Source organism: Neofelis nebulosa, chromosome 2 (genome assembly GCF_028018385.1).
Source record: "Neofelis nebulosa isolate mNeoNeb1 chromosome 2, mNeoNeb1.pri, whole genome shotgun sequence".
NCBI classification, from domain to species: Eukaryota; Metazoa; Chordata; class Mammalia; order Carnivora; family Felidae; genus Neofelis; species Neofelis nebulosa.
Window position 1 is genome coordinate 206,422,125 of NC_080783.1, and position 16,812 is coordinate 206,438,936.

Sequence of the window (16,812 nt, forward strand, 5' to 3'; positions counted from 1 at the left end):
GAATGGCATTTATTGAAAAAGCAAAACTTGTGGAATCTTCAGGTGATTCTTATAAGGCACTCTGGTAGAGAAGCACAATTAGAGGCTCTTTCTAAAGTGCAAATCCGATTATTTTTCTTTTAAATAGCTTATGGTGGCTTGTTGTTGTTGTTGTTGTTGTTGTTGCTGCTGCTTCTTGGATGAAGTCCAAGCTCTTATCTGTTCTGTGAGCTGATGTGGCCCCTGACTTCCCTGCAAAGCCTCCAGCTGTGCTGAGCTGGAAGGCCTCCTCCCCTCCATAGCTTGGTGGAGCTGGGCGGGCTGCACTGATTTCCTCCTGCTTGATTCTCCAGCCTTCCGTCTCCATTTGCTCCCCTCTGCCTGGAATGCTCTGGAGTTTTCCCTCCCCCATGGAGGGAGTTCCTGAGCACCCTTGGAGACTCTCACCTCCACAGCACCGTGCCTCCCTTCCTGTGAGATCTCTGCTGTGGAGTCCAGAGTCCGTGCTTCATGCCATCACTGCATTAATGTCTCTGGAGTTATCCTTTTACTTGCCCGTCACCTCATGTGCTGCGAGCCCGTCTTTGATGCCTAGGACCTTGTCATTCCCTTCAGTATCCTCAGGTCCTGTAATTATCTGGGCATCTCTGTGTGACAGAAAGTGTCACCCTTTGAAGTCTAGTTGCTTTTATAAGATGCTAGGTTTGGGTTACACAAAATGATACTGTTTACTGTTATGTGCGTGTTGTGATCTGTCTAGTGGACATGTATTGATTGATAGCAGTGTTGATAGTAGGCACCCTGAGGCTTTTTTTATATGTGTGTGTGTATAAACATATATATATGAACATTTAATGCTATAAATTCCCCTCTAAGCACTTAATTTAGTTCCATCTCACAACTTCTGGTATGCTTTATTCAATTCAAAGTATTTTCTTATTTTCCTTGTGATTTCTTCTCTTTTCAAAAGCTTTCTTTTGTGAAAAATATATAAGGAACATCACGCCCTCCCCATTAGAAAAATTAGAGTCATAATGGGGCATCTAGGTGGTTTAGTCAGTTAAGCGTCCAGCTCTTGATTTCTGCTCAGGTTATGATCTCATGGTTTGTGAATTTGATCCCTGCATTTGGGCTCTGTGCTGATGGCATGGAAGGAGCCTGCTTGGGATTCCTGTCTCCCTCTCTCTCTCTGCCCCTCCCCTGCTCACTCTTTCTCTCTCTCTTTCTCAAAAGTAAATAAATACAGAGAAAAATTAGAGTCATAATGGATAACTTTGTATCCTGTTTATTGAGAATTCTGTTTGAGCATGGTCACATGTCATTAAAGTATTGCTTGAAAAGAGTTTTAATGGCTGCATAATACTCCATGTCACTACCACAGTTCAACATCGTCCCTGTGGTTGGGCCAGTAGCTTGTTTCTAAACAGTTTTCTGGTATAAGCAACTCTGATTTTCCTGTGGTTGGGCAGGTAGCTTGTTGCTAAGTAGTGATGATAATCTTTGAAAGTATTTGTTGACATCTGTGTGTGCTTAAGATATGATCTGGTGGTTCTGAGTCAAAGTACCAGTAAGTCTTTATAATAATAATAATAATAATAATAATAATAAATAAATAAATAAATATATATGTATATATAAACATAATATACATATAGTCAAGTTGCTTTTCAGAAAAAGGCTGCATTAGGCAAAGCTTCAGTGTAGTCAGATTTTCACCAGGAGCAGGAAAGTTGGCATGCTGTCCTTCCTTCATTGACTTATGCCTGGGCCGTCTGTGACATGGTGTCCTAAGAGCTAAGAAGCAAAGATGATGAGAAAAACAAAGCAGTAATCCTTTTAATGACCATTCAGAGGGACTGAGAGCTCCACCCCATTTCCCATTCAAGCAGTGAATTTTCTTCCAAGTGCATAGCAACTATGAAATCATTGGCTATAAATTTTTGTTCGTTGTGTTGGAAGATACTCTTAAATGGCAGATCCTTGGAGATCTGTCGGAACAGCTGAAACTTCATCTCTTACCTGTGGCCAGTATCGAAGGAACTAGACATACGTAGCCTATTGTTTTTCCACTCTGCAGGCGAGCAGGTTTTGATCTGCGGAAAATTGATTTCCTTCTTCACAGTTTTGGGCACTATGCAGACATCTCTGTTCCCTTCTTACCTCGCTGTCTGCGTCGTCCCCAAGTCCTGTTGATTCCCTCGCATGGATAAACTTGAATTCAGCTTTCCTGCGTTCCTGCGGCCACTAAACTGGTTTAGGACTTGATCCTCCATTAGGATTGCTGCCGAGGTGTTCTGCTGGCTTAAAATCACAGCAAGTCTTGTCACAGCTGCTTAGCGAGTCAAACCAAATGTTTTGGAACCTATCCCCCGTCTACCACTTCAGCCACTTGGTGTCTTTCTGTCGCACAGTTCTGGAGAAAGTACCTATTGGGATTCATCGTTATGTTTCGTTGTCGCAGTGTCATATTCTGTGGACCTGTGCACAGGGGTAGAATCCTTGAAACAAACTGTTGGTGTCATGTAATATTTGAGCCATTTTCTCAAGTTTTCCCAAAAGAGTTGTGTTTGAGCTCCCGTTGCACAGCGGCTTGTGCTTGATACTGCTTCATCGTTGGGAACTTTTTGCTAATTGGGTAAGAGAAGACATCTTTCATGGCTGTTTTAAGTTTGCATTTCCCTGGATTTGAGTATTTTCTCCTGTGTTTGTTAACTAGCTTTATAAGAAAGTTTAGGGAAAGAGAGGCAACCCGTGTTTAAGAATTAGGTCTGTCAGAGACTGAAGTGGCTTTTAGAATGGTAATAACAGGAATAGCTTTATTTAGTTAGTTCATATTTGTTAGCACTCCTAGACACAGGTGAAAGAGCCTTGAAACTAGCTAGCCAGAAGCAAAATGACTAGGGAGGGCTTCTGACTGTTAATTCAGGGAAATTTGGACAAATCACGGATAAGGCAGGGAGCCTTTTCATGAACCACCTGTTTCTGCTTCTCAGACAAATCAGCATGTTGGTTCCTTCCTAGGCCGCCAAGCTTTCCAGGTCCCGTGCCATCCAGAAGTCTCTTGCCACCTCAGAGGGACGAATGTTTCTCCCCCTGTTCCTCACTTTGCCATTTGAAACATCTTGTGGGATTTTTGTGTTTCAGTGATGGATTGGAGCTGCATCTCAGCAGCTCTTGCTAGTGTAGCCGGGGTGCCTGAGCCTCTGGCTCCCGGGGTCCCACACGGACCAGGTTTGCCTGCTCACTGACAAACTCCAAAGGCAGAGACGCGAGTGGTAGTAAAACAAGAAGGGAATTTACTTCTGTTGACACCCTGGACTGGCATCTCCCAAGACTGTCTCCCAAGTGCCAAAAATACTTCCAGGTTTATGTAAGGAAAATGTGAGGCAAAGGCTGGTGGGTACATGCAGGGAAGCAGTGAAGGTCATTGTCCTGGGTGGGGTCTTGCTGGCTCTGGGCCGTTCTTATTGCTTGGGGTGGGTGGGGGAATGGCTCACGTCAGGGGACCTTTTGTCTGAGTTCAGAGATAAGCTGGAAAGAAGAATTTTAATCAGTTAGAAAGTTCAAGGTCAAAATGGTGATCATTGAGGTCCTTTCATTAGAACTACAAGACCCAAGGAACAGTTTGTTCTCAGAAAAAAAGGCCTTATAGGGCAGCGGTAGATGAAGAAACTTGGCACATGCAGTTACACAGTAATAGATATCAGCCATACGAACAAAAGTAATGTCTTTAATCTCTAGACCCAACCTGGGGCACGAACTCATGACCCTGAGGTCAGGAGTCTCGTGCTGTACCAACTGAGCCAGCCAGGTGCCCCCACAAACCTATTCTTAAGCCAGCTGATGTAGAAGTAAATGAGATGGGAGAGTAGGAAAGAACCAGGTTGACTGTTTTCTCATGCTGGGTTTTTGTGGTTTGGTTCTCTGATCACCCTGGAGACAGAAGGAAGGATTTCTGAAGTTAGTTATAAGGTTTGTAGAAGTTTATATTCAGAGAAGGTGAGTGGCATCACCCTGATTAAGTCAGGGCTACTTGTGACCTTGAAAAGGTTACTTGATTTCTAAGCCAGCTTTAGCAAATCCTGCTTTCTAGGGCCAAGTAAGTAATATAAATGGGTCAAACTGGCTAGGGTGTTTACACAGTAGTAAACCAGTCTTTCCTGGAAAACATGTGTGCCTGTCTCCTATCTTGAGACACTCAGCCTTCTTGATCTCTTTTTACACTTTGATAGAAACAGGTATGCAAAAATATTTTTCTGCTATAAGAAAATTGGTACACATGTGATGATAAATGCTACGTGACACCCGTGGCCTACTCTTCCCGTGGATAAAATGAACTTCCAGGGCATTGGAGACTGAATGGAGAGGTTTCATCTGTAGGCATTCTAGCCTCTGATATTGGTATTCTGTTGTGCTGCTTAGGGTGGCTTGGGAGTAATCGCTTGTAATTAGAAATGGTTTTACCATTTATGCTTTTTAAGTAGATTCTCCACTTCTCCAAACAAGACAACAAACAAACCCAGAAAAGCCCCCACAAGACTGGGTTCATGGAGAAATGCGTAGCCCCTATTTGGAAATCTTTATAATCTGTTAGCTTAACTGCTTTTATTACTGCAAAGCGCTGCCATTGGCTTTTTGAGTTCTTACCTGCAGGTGTGGCTCTAGGGGCCCATAAGCCATAGGTTCTGCCTGGGGCTGGTGCTTCATCACTGCTTCAGCTCATCTATGGCGATGGTGTTCTAGCTGATTGAACGCTTTGTCAGTAATACCTGGCCAGCAATTAATTTAAGAAGATGTGTACAAACAAAAAAAACAATACCAACACTCTAGGGCCAAATAATGCAAGTTGCTTTCAACTTCTCACATCTGTTTTGAAAGTTTTTTCAAAGTTCAACCCTGTTTCATCTAATTTTCAGGCTGCAGCAAGGACCCAACTTTGGACCTGGTTGAAGAGTACAAGATTGCCCCGGGGAGGGGGGGGGCTGGCAGTGAGGACAAGGATAGACTCTACTTTTTTTTTTTTTTTTAAGTTTATTTATTTTGAGAGACTGCATGCACACATGTGTAAACCAGGGGAGAGGGGCAGAGAAAGAGGGAGAGAGAATCCTAAGCAGGCTCTGTGCTGTCAGCGCAGAGCTCAGACGTGGGGCTCAATCTCATGAACCATGAGATTATGACCTCAACCAGGGCACCCCTCTCCTCCATCATTCTTTTAGTACATCCCTACTTCTGGGTCACAGCAAGATGTTCCACGTTCCTCTAGTACTCTGTCCAGACTTGGAATCAGTCATTTCTCCAAGGAGCCGTGGGGAAGACTTAGAAATCAAGACCTGGTTGCTAGGAGTCTCACCTTACTGCTTCTACACCCTCAGCTGACAAAAGGCCATGTAGTTGGCCTGCCCAATTACATTTCAGATAAGACGACAAATGTTTTTTAATTTAAACATGTCATTTATCTGAAATTCAAATAACTACTGTTCTGTAGTTTATCTGGCAACCTTAATCTTCCTTCAAGTTTACACTTATTATTCCTGATCCAGTACTGCAGGGTTCATTTTATTCTTCCTCCCTTTTCTTATTTGTAACTTTCCAAAACTTGGTTTCCTTTATCCCCAGTATATTTACTTATTTATTCAAATAGAGAATATACGGAAAGTAGTTTTAGAATTGTTAACCTCTCTGTGAAAAGGAAGTCATTAAGATTTGGTATTTGTTCCTTTTTAGCCTGAAGACACCACTAAATGAGCTTGCTAATGAATGACCTTATTCACGTTACTTGGGTTAGTTCCCCCTTCCCTTCATTGTGGATGTTATTTAGTTGGAATGTGTTTATGTTAGATTTAGGGTTCTCCCCATCCTTACTGATTTCTGTGTGTAACCCACACACAGCCCCCCAGTTCAGCAGTGTATTATAGAACAGTATGTTCAGAAAAGGGTCACATACCCCGCCATTTTTGTTTACCCTAAACCCACTCATATTCTAACCACTTTTATTAGTCTCTGGTTTATCCTTTTTGTATTTTTCTGTTCAAATAGATACATGTATATTTTCTTATTTCCCTATCTTTCTTACACAAGAAAGTGAATTCTATAGGTACTGTTTTGCACATTGCTTTCTTTACTCACTAATATATCCTGGAAATTACTCCACATCCGTTCACAGAGGTTTGTTATGTGTTTTTCATTTTACAGTTGAATAGTACTCCATTGTGCAGATGTACAATATCCCCTACGTTTGGCCATTTGGGTTCCCAGTATTTCACAAACAGTGCTATAATGAACACCTGAGGTGGTGTTCGTGCTGGGTTTTCTTGCACTGTTGGGGCTGTATCTTCAGGGTGAATTCTTAGAAATGAATTACTAGGTCAAAAGGTAGCTATATGTATAGTTTTGTCAGATTGCAAAATTCCTCTCCCTCAATGTCCTACTATCAGTTTGTATTTCTCAGCAGTAAAGGAGTTCTGTTTCAGCCTTACAAATTGAGTGTGGGGTTTATACCTTCTAAGTTTTCCTAATTTTTATAGAGGAGAGATATGATAAAATACTGTATAGCATTATAGTTTTAATCTGCATGTGTAATATGGAGCTGTGACATTTCTTAATTAAAAATAATATATTTATTTTTATTTTTTTTTTTCTGTTAGACGAAACTGCAAAGGAAATCCGAATTGCTTGGTTGGGATTGGTGAGCATATTTGGTTAGGAGAAATAGATGAAAATAGTTTCCATAACATTGATGATCCCAACTGTGAGAGGAGAAAAAAGGTAAGCCATCATTTTTTAAGTTACTGCTATGTGGTATCCCTCTGGGTTTTTGTTGTTTTGTTTTGCATCTATGATCAGAAACTATAACGGACTTTATGGGAGCCTATGCAGCTTTAAGATGTAATGGAACTTAAAACCCTATAACTGCTTGAATTGCAACAGTTCTTATTGGTAGTTAATACTTTAAAACAGGTGGCCATGTAATCCAGCAAGTCTTAAATGATAGTTTTAGTTTAAATGCTGATTCTGTGTTTGCTTTAATATTGTATATTTCATTTCAAACTCATTTTTAAGCCTCTTTAAAGAAAGTGGTGAATCCAGGGAACAAACTCACATAATGATTCTACCTCGCTTTTCTTGGGTTCATTGTGTTAGATATTACACGTGTAGCAGATAGTTTTACTTTTTAAAAAATACCCATTAATGTTTTCTAAACCCTAAAGCCCGGCGTTCACAAAATAGTCAGCTGTATGGATACTCTGTTAAGAATGAATCTTCGTAAGTTCAGGAATTCTCAGTCTTAGAAGAAGTTGTAATCAACTCTCCTTGTTCCACTTCTCCCAGATCTATAGGATTTCTGGAAGTTTAATTTCCTAAACGTTTTACTCCTAAATGTTGACAGTTTAGGAATAGAGCAAATGAACAAACAGCCTATGTACACATGTTCAGAACAGACCTGTCCTTGAGCCCACCACTTTAATTTTAGATTGAAGGGGGCCAAAGAAGACCAGAAGACTGGAGATGAGCTGTCCTAAGTCTTTTCCACTCCAGTAGCCACCCCAGAAGTGTCTTTCATGAAATTATGTCCTCGCCCTGGCCAAGAGAGCCTTATGGTGGTTATACCATGTTGACCTGGGTAGTTTTAGCAAATTTTTAATCTGAAATTAAATAGTTCCTCTTATAATTTTTTTGTGTGTGAAGGGAAATTGACTCTATGATTATAAATTTTACATTTTTGTAGAACTCATTTGTGGGCCTCACTAACCTTGGAGCTACTTGTTATGTCAACACGTTTCTTCAAGTGTGGTTTCTCAACTTGGAGCTTCGGCAGGCACTATACTTATGTCCAAGTACCTGTAGCGACTACGTAATGGGAGATAGTATCCAAGAGGAGAAAGGTTAGTGGGGCGCATGTGGGGAGGGCTCACTTCGCAGATATTGCCAGCCAGAAAACCTTCCAAATGCAACCTTCCAAAACAAATTTACTTTTCCGGTAAATTTGTTAATGGTGCACTGAAATTGTTCATATCCAAGTGAAGGAAATACATTTGATTGTTATTATATAGCTTACATCAATAATTGCTCTAGGTATTACACTGTGATTGTAGTTCATTAATTTTTAGTGATTCATGGAAATCAGTCAGTAAAGCAGACAAGATTACTCTCTTTAGTTTGAGAGATTTAATATTTCATTATGACCACAGTCTTTTGTCCTGATTCCCAAATAGGCTGACTTAGATGATACCCCTAAGATTACCGTTAAATTCACTAACCTTGGCAAAATGAATTACCATTAGCAACTACTCACATTGTAAATTTAGAATCAGTTTTGTTTGTGTTTTACACAGGATCAGTTTCAGACTGTTTCTACTGGAATTATTTTATTTCATGAATAGCGTGTCGATTATTATTCTTGATTGATATGACTTTCTATTAGAGATTATTCTCTTTGAGAGGGAACTTTTCATGGAACAAACCAGATTTTTCTCTTTCTCAAAGCTGGGGGATGGAAGAAAATCACATAGGTCTGGGAGCTCCAAGTTGGGAACTTTGACTTTTGCTCCCATCTACATCCTGTGCCGTGTTTTGGATGCTCTTGGTTGGGCACATGGCTCATGTCTTTGGCTCTGAGAGAGAAAAAATAGGATTTATAAGCCCCACCACTTCTGACAGCCCCGTCAGATAACAGTAACACTTTTAGAGTCTCGATCTTTGTTAATTGTAATTTGTGCTTCAAAACACAGTGCTTAAGGGGTGCCTGGCTGGCCCAGTCCATAGACCATGAGACTCTTGATCTTGGGGTCCTTCACGAGTTCGACCCCCATGTTGGGCATGGAGCCTACTTAAAACAACCCCCTGCCCCAAAACATAGTGCTTAAAAACTCTTCGGATTATTTCTCCAAAGCTTTATTTTCATAGTTCTGAATATTTAAATCTAGATTAATAGTATACTGGGTGTTTTATTTTATTTTATTTGTTATTTTTTTTAAGTTTATTTTTGAGAGAGAGAGGGAGAGAGAGAGAGAGAGAGATGTCATGAGTTGGGGGAGGGGCAGAGAGAGAGGAAGACAGAAAATCTGAAGCAAGCTCCAGACTCGGAGCTGTCAGCCCAGAGCCTGATGCAGGGCTCAAACCAACAAACCATGAGATCGTGACCTGAGCCGAAGTCAGATGCTTAACCAACTGAGCCACCATGCATCCCAGGATATTGAGTGTTTAATAATGTATGGGACATCTGGGTGGCTTAGTTGGTTAAGCGTCCAACTCTTGATTTTTGCTCAGGTCATGATCTTATGGTTCATTAGATCGAGCCCTGCCTCTGCTCTGTTCTGACAGCACACAGACCCTGCTTAGGATTCTCTCTCTCTCCCTATTTTTCTGCCCACCGCCCCCCCCCCCCCCCCCGCCCCGTGTTGTGTGTGTGCGCTCTTTCTTCTCTCTCAAAATAAATAAATTAAAAAAAAATAGGAATGTATGCAAAGGATGAGTAATGTTAAATGGATCCTTTTTGATAGTATTAGTTTGCTGAAATATAAATTTACCAGTGAGAGGTCAGTTAAATAACAAATGAAAACTAAATTTCTGTTTTATAAAATGATGTGTCATGGCCTTTAATGTGGCTTCAATGTGTATCTTCAAAAAAAAAAAAAAATTTTTTTTTTTTAAATTTCTAAGCACAGGAATTTTTATTTCACCAAAGTCTTCCCTGACCTTGTTTTCTGATAAGAGTGTACATTTGTGGTACTGTCCTAGCTGATACAGTGCAGTGGAGTGCAAAGGCTTTACTTTGGAAATGATGGGATCTGGGTTCTGCTACCAACTCAGCCATTCCCTCATTTTACAGATAAGAAAGCCAGCAGAGTATGAGTTATTTATGGAGTTATACAGATGGAGTACCTAACCTATAAAATAGGAGAGTTGGAGTATACACACACTTAACTTGAATCGCTTTTAACAGCCTTCAAAGCATTTGCACCCCAGGCACCCCAGGAAGTGAGATTTTTATCTTTGTTTTACAAATGAAACATTGACTTCCTGAGAGTCACAAGTGGTAGTAAAGAGATAAATTATTCAGGGTCCAAAATAAAAGAAAGTACACAATAATTTGAATAGGGAAAGAATAAGGAATTATTGTTATATATATAATTTTTATGATTTTTATTTTATGTAATCTCTGCACCCAACATGGGGCTTGAACCCCAAGATCAAGAGTTGCACAGTCTACTGACTGAGCCAGCCGGGCACCCCGAATTATTATTATTATTATACAAGATAGACTTAATTTTTTAATTTTCAAAACATATTTTACTGGAAGGGTTTTTTGGAAGGGATTTTTTAATAGTTGACATTTTAGTTTCAGGTGTGCAGTGTAGTGACTTGACAATTCTGTATGTTAGGAAATGCACCCCAAGAATAGGGAATTAGTAACAGGAAATTAGAGTAATGGGGGAATTGGTTGGTAAGAATTAAAGAGGACTTAAAAAATATAAGAATAGCAGATACACAGAGCAGCCACTACTCCCAGGGCAAAAGAGAACACCTAGGGAGGGTCTCATCCCCCACTGCTCAGGCCCAAAATCTGGACCTCTGGACAACTCCCTGCACACGCTCACTAGGTGCCTGAGAAGGTGCTGAGCTGCTGCTTCAGTGGGAACCCCTGCTTGAAACTGACCACAGGGAGGTCCTGGGCCTCAGAAACCCCTGCTAAGTCACCTGAGAGGGTGCCCAAGGGGTTGTTCAAGAGGAAGTCCCTCACTAGAGGCAGCCCCCTGCGACACACCAGAGGAGACACTGGGGGAAGCTGTTGGAAGCCATTTGGTGCTGGTTTGGCTGCAGGAGCCTGGTCGGATGCTTAACCAACCGAGCCACAGGTGGGTCGGGGGCAACTGAACCCTCCAGTACCTTCTGCTGACAAGACCTTGTGCAGGCTGGTAAAGGAGAGTTGTTTGCCAGGCTTATCTGTGTTATCACAGAGGAGGCAAAGAAGGGTGGCGACTGGCACCTAAGATCAAACTCACGTCTTTTGGGGCTCTTGTTTCCTATTTACATACCTTCCCCAGATTCATTAAAACTAGCAACTCTAGGGGTGCTTGAGTGTCAGTCTGACTTCTACTCAGCATCCGACTTCTCAGTTCGTGATCTCACAGTTCCGTGGGTTCAAGCCCCATGTCTGGCCCTGTACCAACAGCTCAGAGCCTGGAGCCTCGACCCTGCTTTGGATTCTGTGTGTGTGTCTCTCTCTGCTCCTCCCCACCCCCCTCTTTCTTTCAAACAAAATGAAAAAACATCTTTGACAAAACCTAGCAACTCCAAAATTGTAAGATTTTTAAATACTACGTCATTCATTCAAGTTTGAATCTTGTCACTTGCTTCACCTATGGCAAGTAAACATTAATGAGATTACAGTAAAGTGTTTGGCCATCTTATGCGAATGGTGAATATAGTCCATGGTTTTTATTACTGGAGTGAACATTTCAGTGTGATTTGACAGTTTGGAAAACTGTAGTCATGAATGCTGTTGTCATAATGCACATACAATCCTTGCCTTTGGGGGCTGTATATGGATAGCTGTGGCTACCTCATTACTTCCAGAACAATTGTTTCTGTTAACGTTGTAAAACTGTAATAAAACACTAATATACTTCGGATATAAGGGCGTGTAATCACATTCTCATGTGAAGAAGTACATATTTTAAAACAGGAAAGGAGTAGTTTTTAAAAGACAAACGTGTGTTTTTAATAGATTATGAACCTCAGACAATTTGTGAGCATCTCCAGTACCTGTTTGCCTTGTTGCAAAACAGTAACAGGCGATACATCGATCCATCGGGATTTGTTAAAGCCTTGGGCTTGGACACAGGACAACAGCAGGTAAATGTTTTTTAAATGTTTTTTTATTAAGTGAAACAATATGATATCTTTTTATTTTTTAAATGTTTTTTTATTAAGTGAAACAATATGATATCTTATTTTTTATTTATGTTGGTTTTTTTAGAAGAATGGCAAAAATAAATTTTCTTTTATAATAAATATATATTAATCCAAAATTCTCAACCATTGAGTAAGATGGAAGCTGGGAAGAAAAAGACTGCTTCCTAACAAGTTCCCCAGTCCCACTCCCAGAAAATAACAAAGAACCTTAAAATTTTTTTTAATATGAAAAGGTACCCAGGTGTTCTTTAGAATGTTTGTAGGGGGAAATGAATTGAAATCCTTTTTAGAAATTAAGTGTTTTTTGTTTTTTTTTTTTTTCCTATTTGGAATTCCAGCATTTATTAGCTGTCCTGCATATTACACATTTTCCTTGATCTCATTTCTGAAAATTCATGCATGGGTACAAATTGATTCAACATAGCTCTAGTCCTTAGTTGAAAATGCTAACTTCAAAAATAGAGGTAGTTTCTGGAACATTTCACTTGTTGCTGTTTGTATCAGAAATTGAAAATCAAGATAATGATTTTTCTTTTGTTTTCATTTTCTGTTTCTTTTTCTTTTTTCTTTGTTTTTATTTTTTAAATTAACCCAAACTTGTGTTGTAGGATGCCCAAGAATTTTCAAAGCTATTTATGTCTCTTTTGGAAGATACTTTGTCTAAACAAAAGAATCCAGATGTGCGGAACATTGTCCAGCAGCAGTTCTGTGGAGAATATGCTTATGTAACTGTGTAAGTGTGTTTCATCTTTCCCAGGGTACATTTTATTCTAAGACAGTTGCTCGTATGTGATGTGATTTTCAGTTCAGTTCCAAGTTATAGCCTTCGTGGGTTATCGCGGGACCTGAAATATTTCTAGTAATACATTTCCAGGGGGAACATGAAAGCAACTCACTTGGTAAATTCATTTGGACTCATTCAGGTGTTGAGACCTACGTGTGGTCAAGCTCTTGCCATGGACTTTGTGGCTGTGGTGTGAGTTGAAAGAGTAAGATTGGAGCCACTCTTAAGAGTAAATGCAAAATGCCTCTGAAAATTTTTCCTAAGCATAAAATCCATGCTTCACCAATCACTTTCTGTTTTTATTTTTAACATACAGTGTAAATAATTTCTGTGAAAGAGAACCAAGGAAATAAGGTGGTAAATGCTTCTCTCCATGGTTCTAGAATGTAATACAATGGAACTTTATTGTTTTCCAACTCTGATCTTAACTTTCACTCTGTTTTATTATAGTTGCAACCAGTGTGGCAGAGAGTCTAAGCTTTTATCAAAGTTTTATGAACTGGAGTTAAATATCCAAGGCCATAAACAGTTAACAGATTGTATCTCGGAATTTTTGAAGGTATATAGTTGTTTCTGCTCATTAACAGTTAAATATTATTCTGAATTTGTAAAAATTTAATGGCTAAATTCATTACTTCAGACTTTTCCACATATGAAGTGTCTGTTTATGTCATAATCTATAAGAAACTTTATGAATTTTTGTTTCAATTTTTTTAAGTTTATCTATCCCCAGAGATATGAGAGCCTGAGCGGGGGAGAGGCACGGGGCAGGGGGTGGGGTGGGGGGTGTTGGAGAGGGAGAGAGAGAATCGTAAGCAGGCACTCCGTACAGATGGAACACGAGGCAGGGCTTGAACCCATAAACCGCAAGATCGTGACCTGAGCCGAAGTCGGATGCTTAACCAACCGAGCCACTCAGTTGCCCTGAAACTTTGTAAATTTTAAGGTGTCAAAGCAGATTGTGTATTAAAATAACTTTTGGATATTTTCAGGTTATTTTACGTGTAAAGTTATTTGTAAAAACTTGTATGTTTCAGAGTGGTAGAGTGTTTTAAGGGAATCTAAGCTCTGTTACTACCAGGTTAGTTTGTCCTTTCATTTAATGAGAACTACAATGTGTGGAATACAGTTTTCTTTTTAAAATCACTGTGGTCATTCTTAAATCCCTCCACTGCGTATCTCTCCTTTCTGTATGTTTTGATTTATGTGGGAAAATGGAAGTGGGTCTCTTTTGTTCAGAGTTGAAAAGCTGCTAAGAGGAATCCTTTGTTACCAAGGAACAAGCGCTTAACATAGTAGATGAGCTGATCATATAGCTTCACATCTTAAAACATTTTTGTGCCTTTCCTCCTTTTTAGCACAACCGTTAGCCTGCTTCAAACACTCATTTATTGAATTCATTCAGCTAAATATTGATCGAGCGATTACTGCTTTCACACACTGTTTTCAGCAGTTGGGGATAACCATAGTGAGCAAAAGAGACAACAGAGTTTTGCCTTATAATGTAGTGGTTTTGCGGCCAGAGAAGGACAATAAAATAAGGATAAGTATAATATATAGTGTGTCAACTATAATAGGTATTGTGGTGAAGAATAAATTAGGGAAGAGGGATGGAGAATGTGGTAGGAAGGAGGGTAGGTTGGTTGCAGTTCTAAATAAAATGATGGAACGTGAAGGAAGGAGCCATGTAGGAAAGAAGGAGGTGTAGAATGTGCCTGGTGGTTTGAGGAACAGCAGGTCAGTGTGCCTGAAGTGGATGAGCAAGGGGAGAAAGTTGGAAGTTGCAGACATAACTAAGCATCGCCTAGGATACGCCTTTGCCAGAGGCTTGGACTCTTACTGTGAGTGCAGTGAGATGCCACCAGGGGGTGCTAGTCATAGGAGAGTCCTGATGTGTTTGAATCCTTAGCTCTGGGTGCCGTCTTGAGAACTGGCTGAAGGTGGGGCCAGGGAGACAGAAAGAGTTGACCTTGGCTTTGACCGAGGGTTAGGTGAAGAGGTGAGAAGTAGTGTTTGGATTTTCAGTGTGTTTTCAAAGTAGAGCTACCACAGTTACAGACTGGATACGGAGAAGAGAGGAGTCCACGATGACTGAGGTTTTGGCCTGAGCGCCAGGAAGCATGGAGCTGCCAGAACCGCTGTGACAAGGGCTGTGGGAGGACTAGGCTTGGGAGAGGAATTGGGAGTTTGCTTTGGGGTATGTTCAGGGGAGGGCATTGGGGGCTGGATAAAACTAACAAGGGGTTGAGAGAGCTGAGGACATTCAGACATAGGGGATCAGGGAGGTAGGTGCAGCTGGCCAAGGATGCTGAGGAGGGGCACTGGACAGTGAGTTACAAGGACATGCGGGAACAATTTAAAAAGAAACCAGCATCAGCTATAACACTGAATTTCCTGCATTATTCTTTTCGCTTAATGTCATCAGTGTGGTTCAGTAATTTTAAGTGTGTGTGTGTGTGTGTGTGTGTGTGTGTGTGTGTGTGTGTGTGTATTCTGATGCCCATATGTAATTCCCACCCATTTCCCACTCTTATTAAATTAATTTTGTTGTATCAAAGTACATAGGATTTTTTTTAACTTAGAACCTACTTCCTTGGAGACACCTGGGAGGCTCAGTGGGTTAGGCATCTTGGGTTTGGCCCAGGTCATGATCTCGCAGTTTTTGGGTTTGAGCCCTGCATCGAGCTCTGTGCCTGGAGTCTGCTTCAGATTCTGTGTCTCCCTTTCTCTCTGCCCCTCCCTCCCTCCCTCTTTCTTTCTCTCTCAAAAATAAATGAACATTAAAAACTTTTTTAAAAATCATACATTTTGGAAAGAGCCACATCAATTTTAAATTGTTGTATGCAAGTAAATAATATTCCTGCCAAGTAGTACCTTTTATTGTAGGTGTCCTTTTTTGTTACTTGTAGTGGCTTGACCTTCAACAGCTTGGGGGGGGGGGGGGGGACTGTTAATGAACATGAAATTATGCTTTCCATCAGAGATTTGATCAGTTTTTTAAAAAAACCTTTCCACCCTCTACTTTTTTTTTTTTTTTTTAACTAATATGTCTTATTTCTGAGCAGGAAGAAAAATTAGAAGGAGACAATCGATACTTTTGTGAAAACTGTCAAAGTAAACAGAACGCAACAAGGAAGATCAGACTCCTCAGCCTTCCCTGCACCCTGAACTTACAGCTGATGCGCTTTGTCTTTGACAGGTAAGCATGTGCAGAGTAGCAGTGTTGGTTGTTCATTGTGGCCTGATGGGGACAGATTCTACCATAGACAGAGAAGGTAATACAATGCTTACACTTGGAAACTCTAGATTTGGGGGTGAAAGTTGTAGGTGGGGCCCGTCCTTTTGACTTGCAAATAATTCATGGTTTGATCACAAAATTCTTAGGTAAGCCGGACATATATGAGTTAAAGCTAGAAAGGTAGGGAGTCCTTATTTTTTATCCTATTATTAATTATTAAAAACTAGAAAAAGAAAACAAACATTTAGGTAAGGAGTGAATTATTTTGCTGTTCCTGTGTTTCTGTATAAGAAGTAGAGTAAATTTATAGTTAACGGTGCTCCAGCCCCCATGGGAATATATCTTTGATTTTATAATTACAATAAAGGCAGTGTTTGCGTATGCACATTACTTCTGTGCAGGAGCTTCGGTGGCTCTGTTGTGATTAAATTAAAACTTCCGGAAATAAGTTTAGAATCACCACTTTAAATTCATAATTTCAATCTATTATTTTACACCGATTACAAGACAGCATTATGTCGACTTCTAATCGTACAGGTTTTTGAGCAAGATTGCTAAATGAAGCCTACCTAGCTACCAATGCGTTTTTTTATTAAACTAGGTGATAGAGCTTATACATTGTTTTATGATTGTTTTAAATATAAATATAATTAGCTTTCCTCTTGGTTAGGCAAACTGGACATAAGAAAAAGCTGAATACCTACATTGGCTTCTCAGAAATTTTGGATATGGAGCCTTATGTGGAACATAAAGGTAATATTTTTACCGAGCAGTGATAATTTTAATGCTCAGAGAATGTAACTTGTGATCTGCTTGTGATGAATACAGAACAGCGGTTGATTACTAAATTTTATTTGCTAACGTTAACGTCTGTCTGGGAACAAAGGCTTTTTAG

General features: G+C 40.1%; 1 protein-coding gene across 7 annotated transcripts in view; it reads left to right on the forward strand.

Annotated features, from left to right (window-relative positions):
- Positions 1-16,812, forward strand: part of USP48 (ubiquitin specific peptidase 48) — a 115,626-nt gene that overhangs the window by 45,612 nt on the left and 53,202 nt on the right. For all 7 annotated transcript variants that reach the window (XM_058718739.1, XM_058718735.1, XM_058718734.1 and 4 more), the window contains exons 2-8: positions 6,624-6,744; positions 7,706-7,862; positions 11,708-11,835; positions 12,504-12,628; positions 13,130-13,238; positions 15,745-15,878; positions 16,588-16,670. In XM_058718739.1, coding sequence (XP_058574722.1) covers positions 7,835-7,862; positions 11,708-11,835; positions 12,504-12,628; positions 13,130-13,238; positions 15,745-15,878; positions 16,588-16,670 — 607 coding nt within the window. In that variant the 5' untranslated portion in view covers positions 6,624-6,744; positions 7,706-7,834. The remainder of the gene's footprint in view (positions 1-6,623; positions 6,745-7,705; positions 7,863-11,707; positions 11,836-12,503; positions 12,629-13,129; positions 13,239-15,744; positions 15,879-16,587; positions 16,671-16,812) is intronic.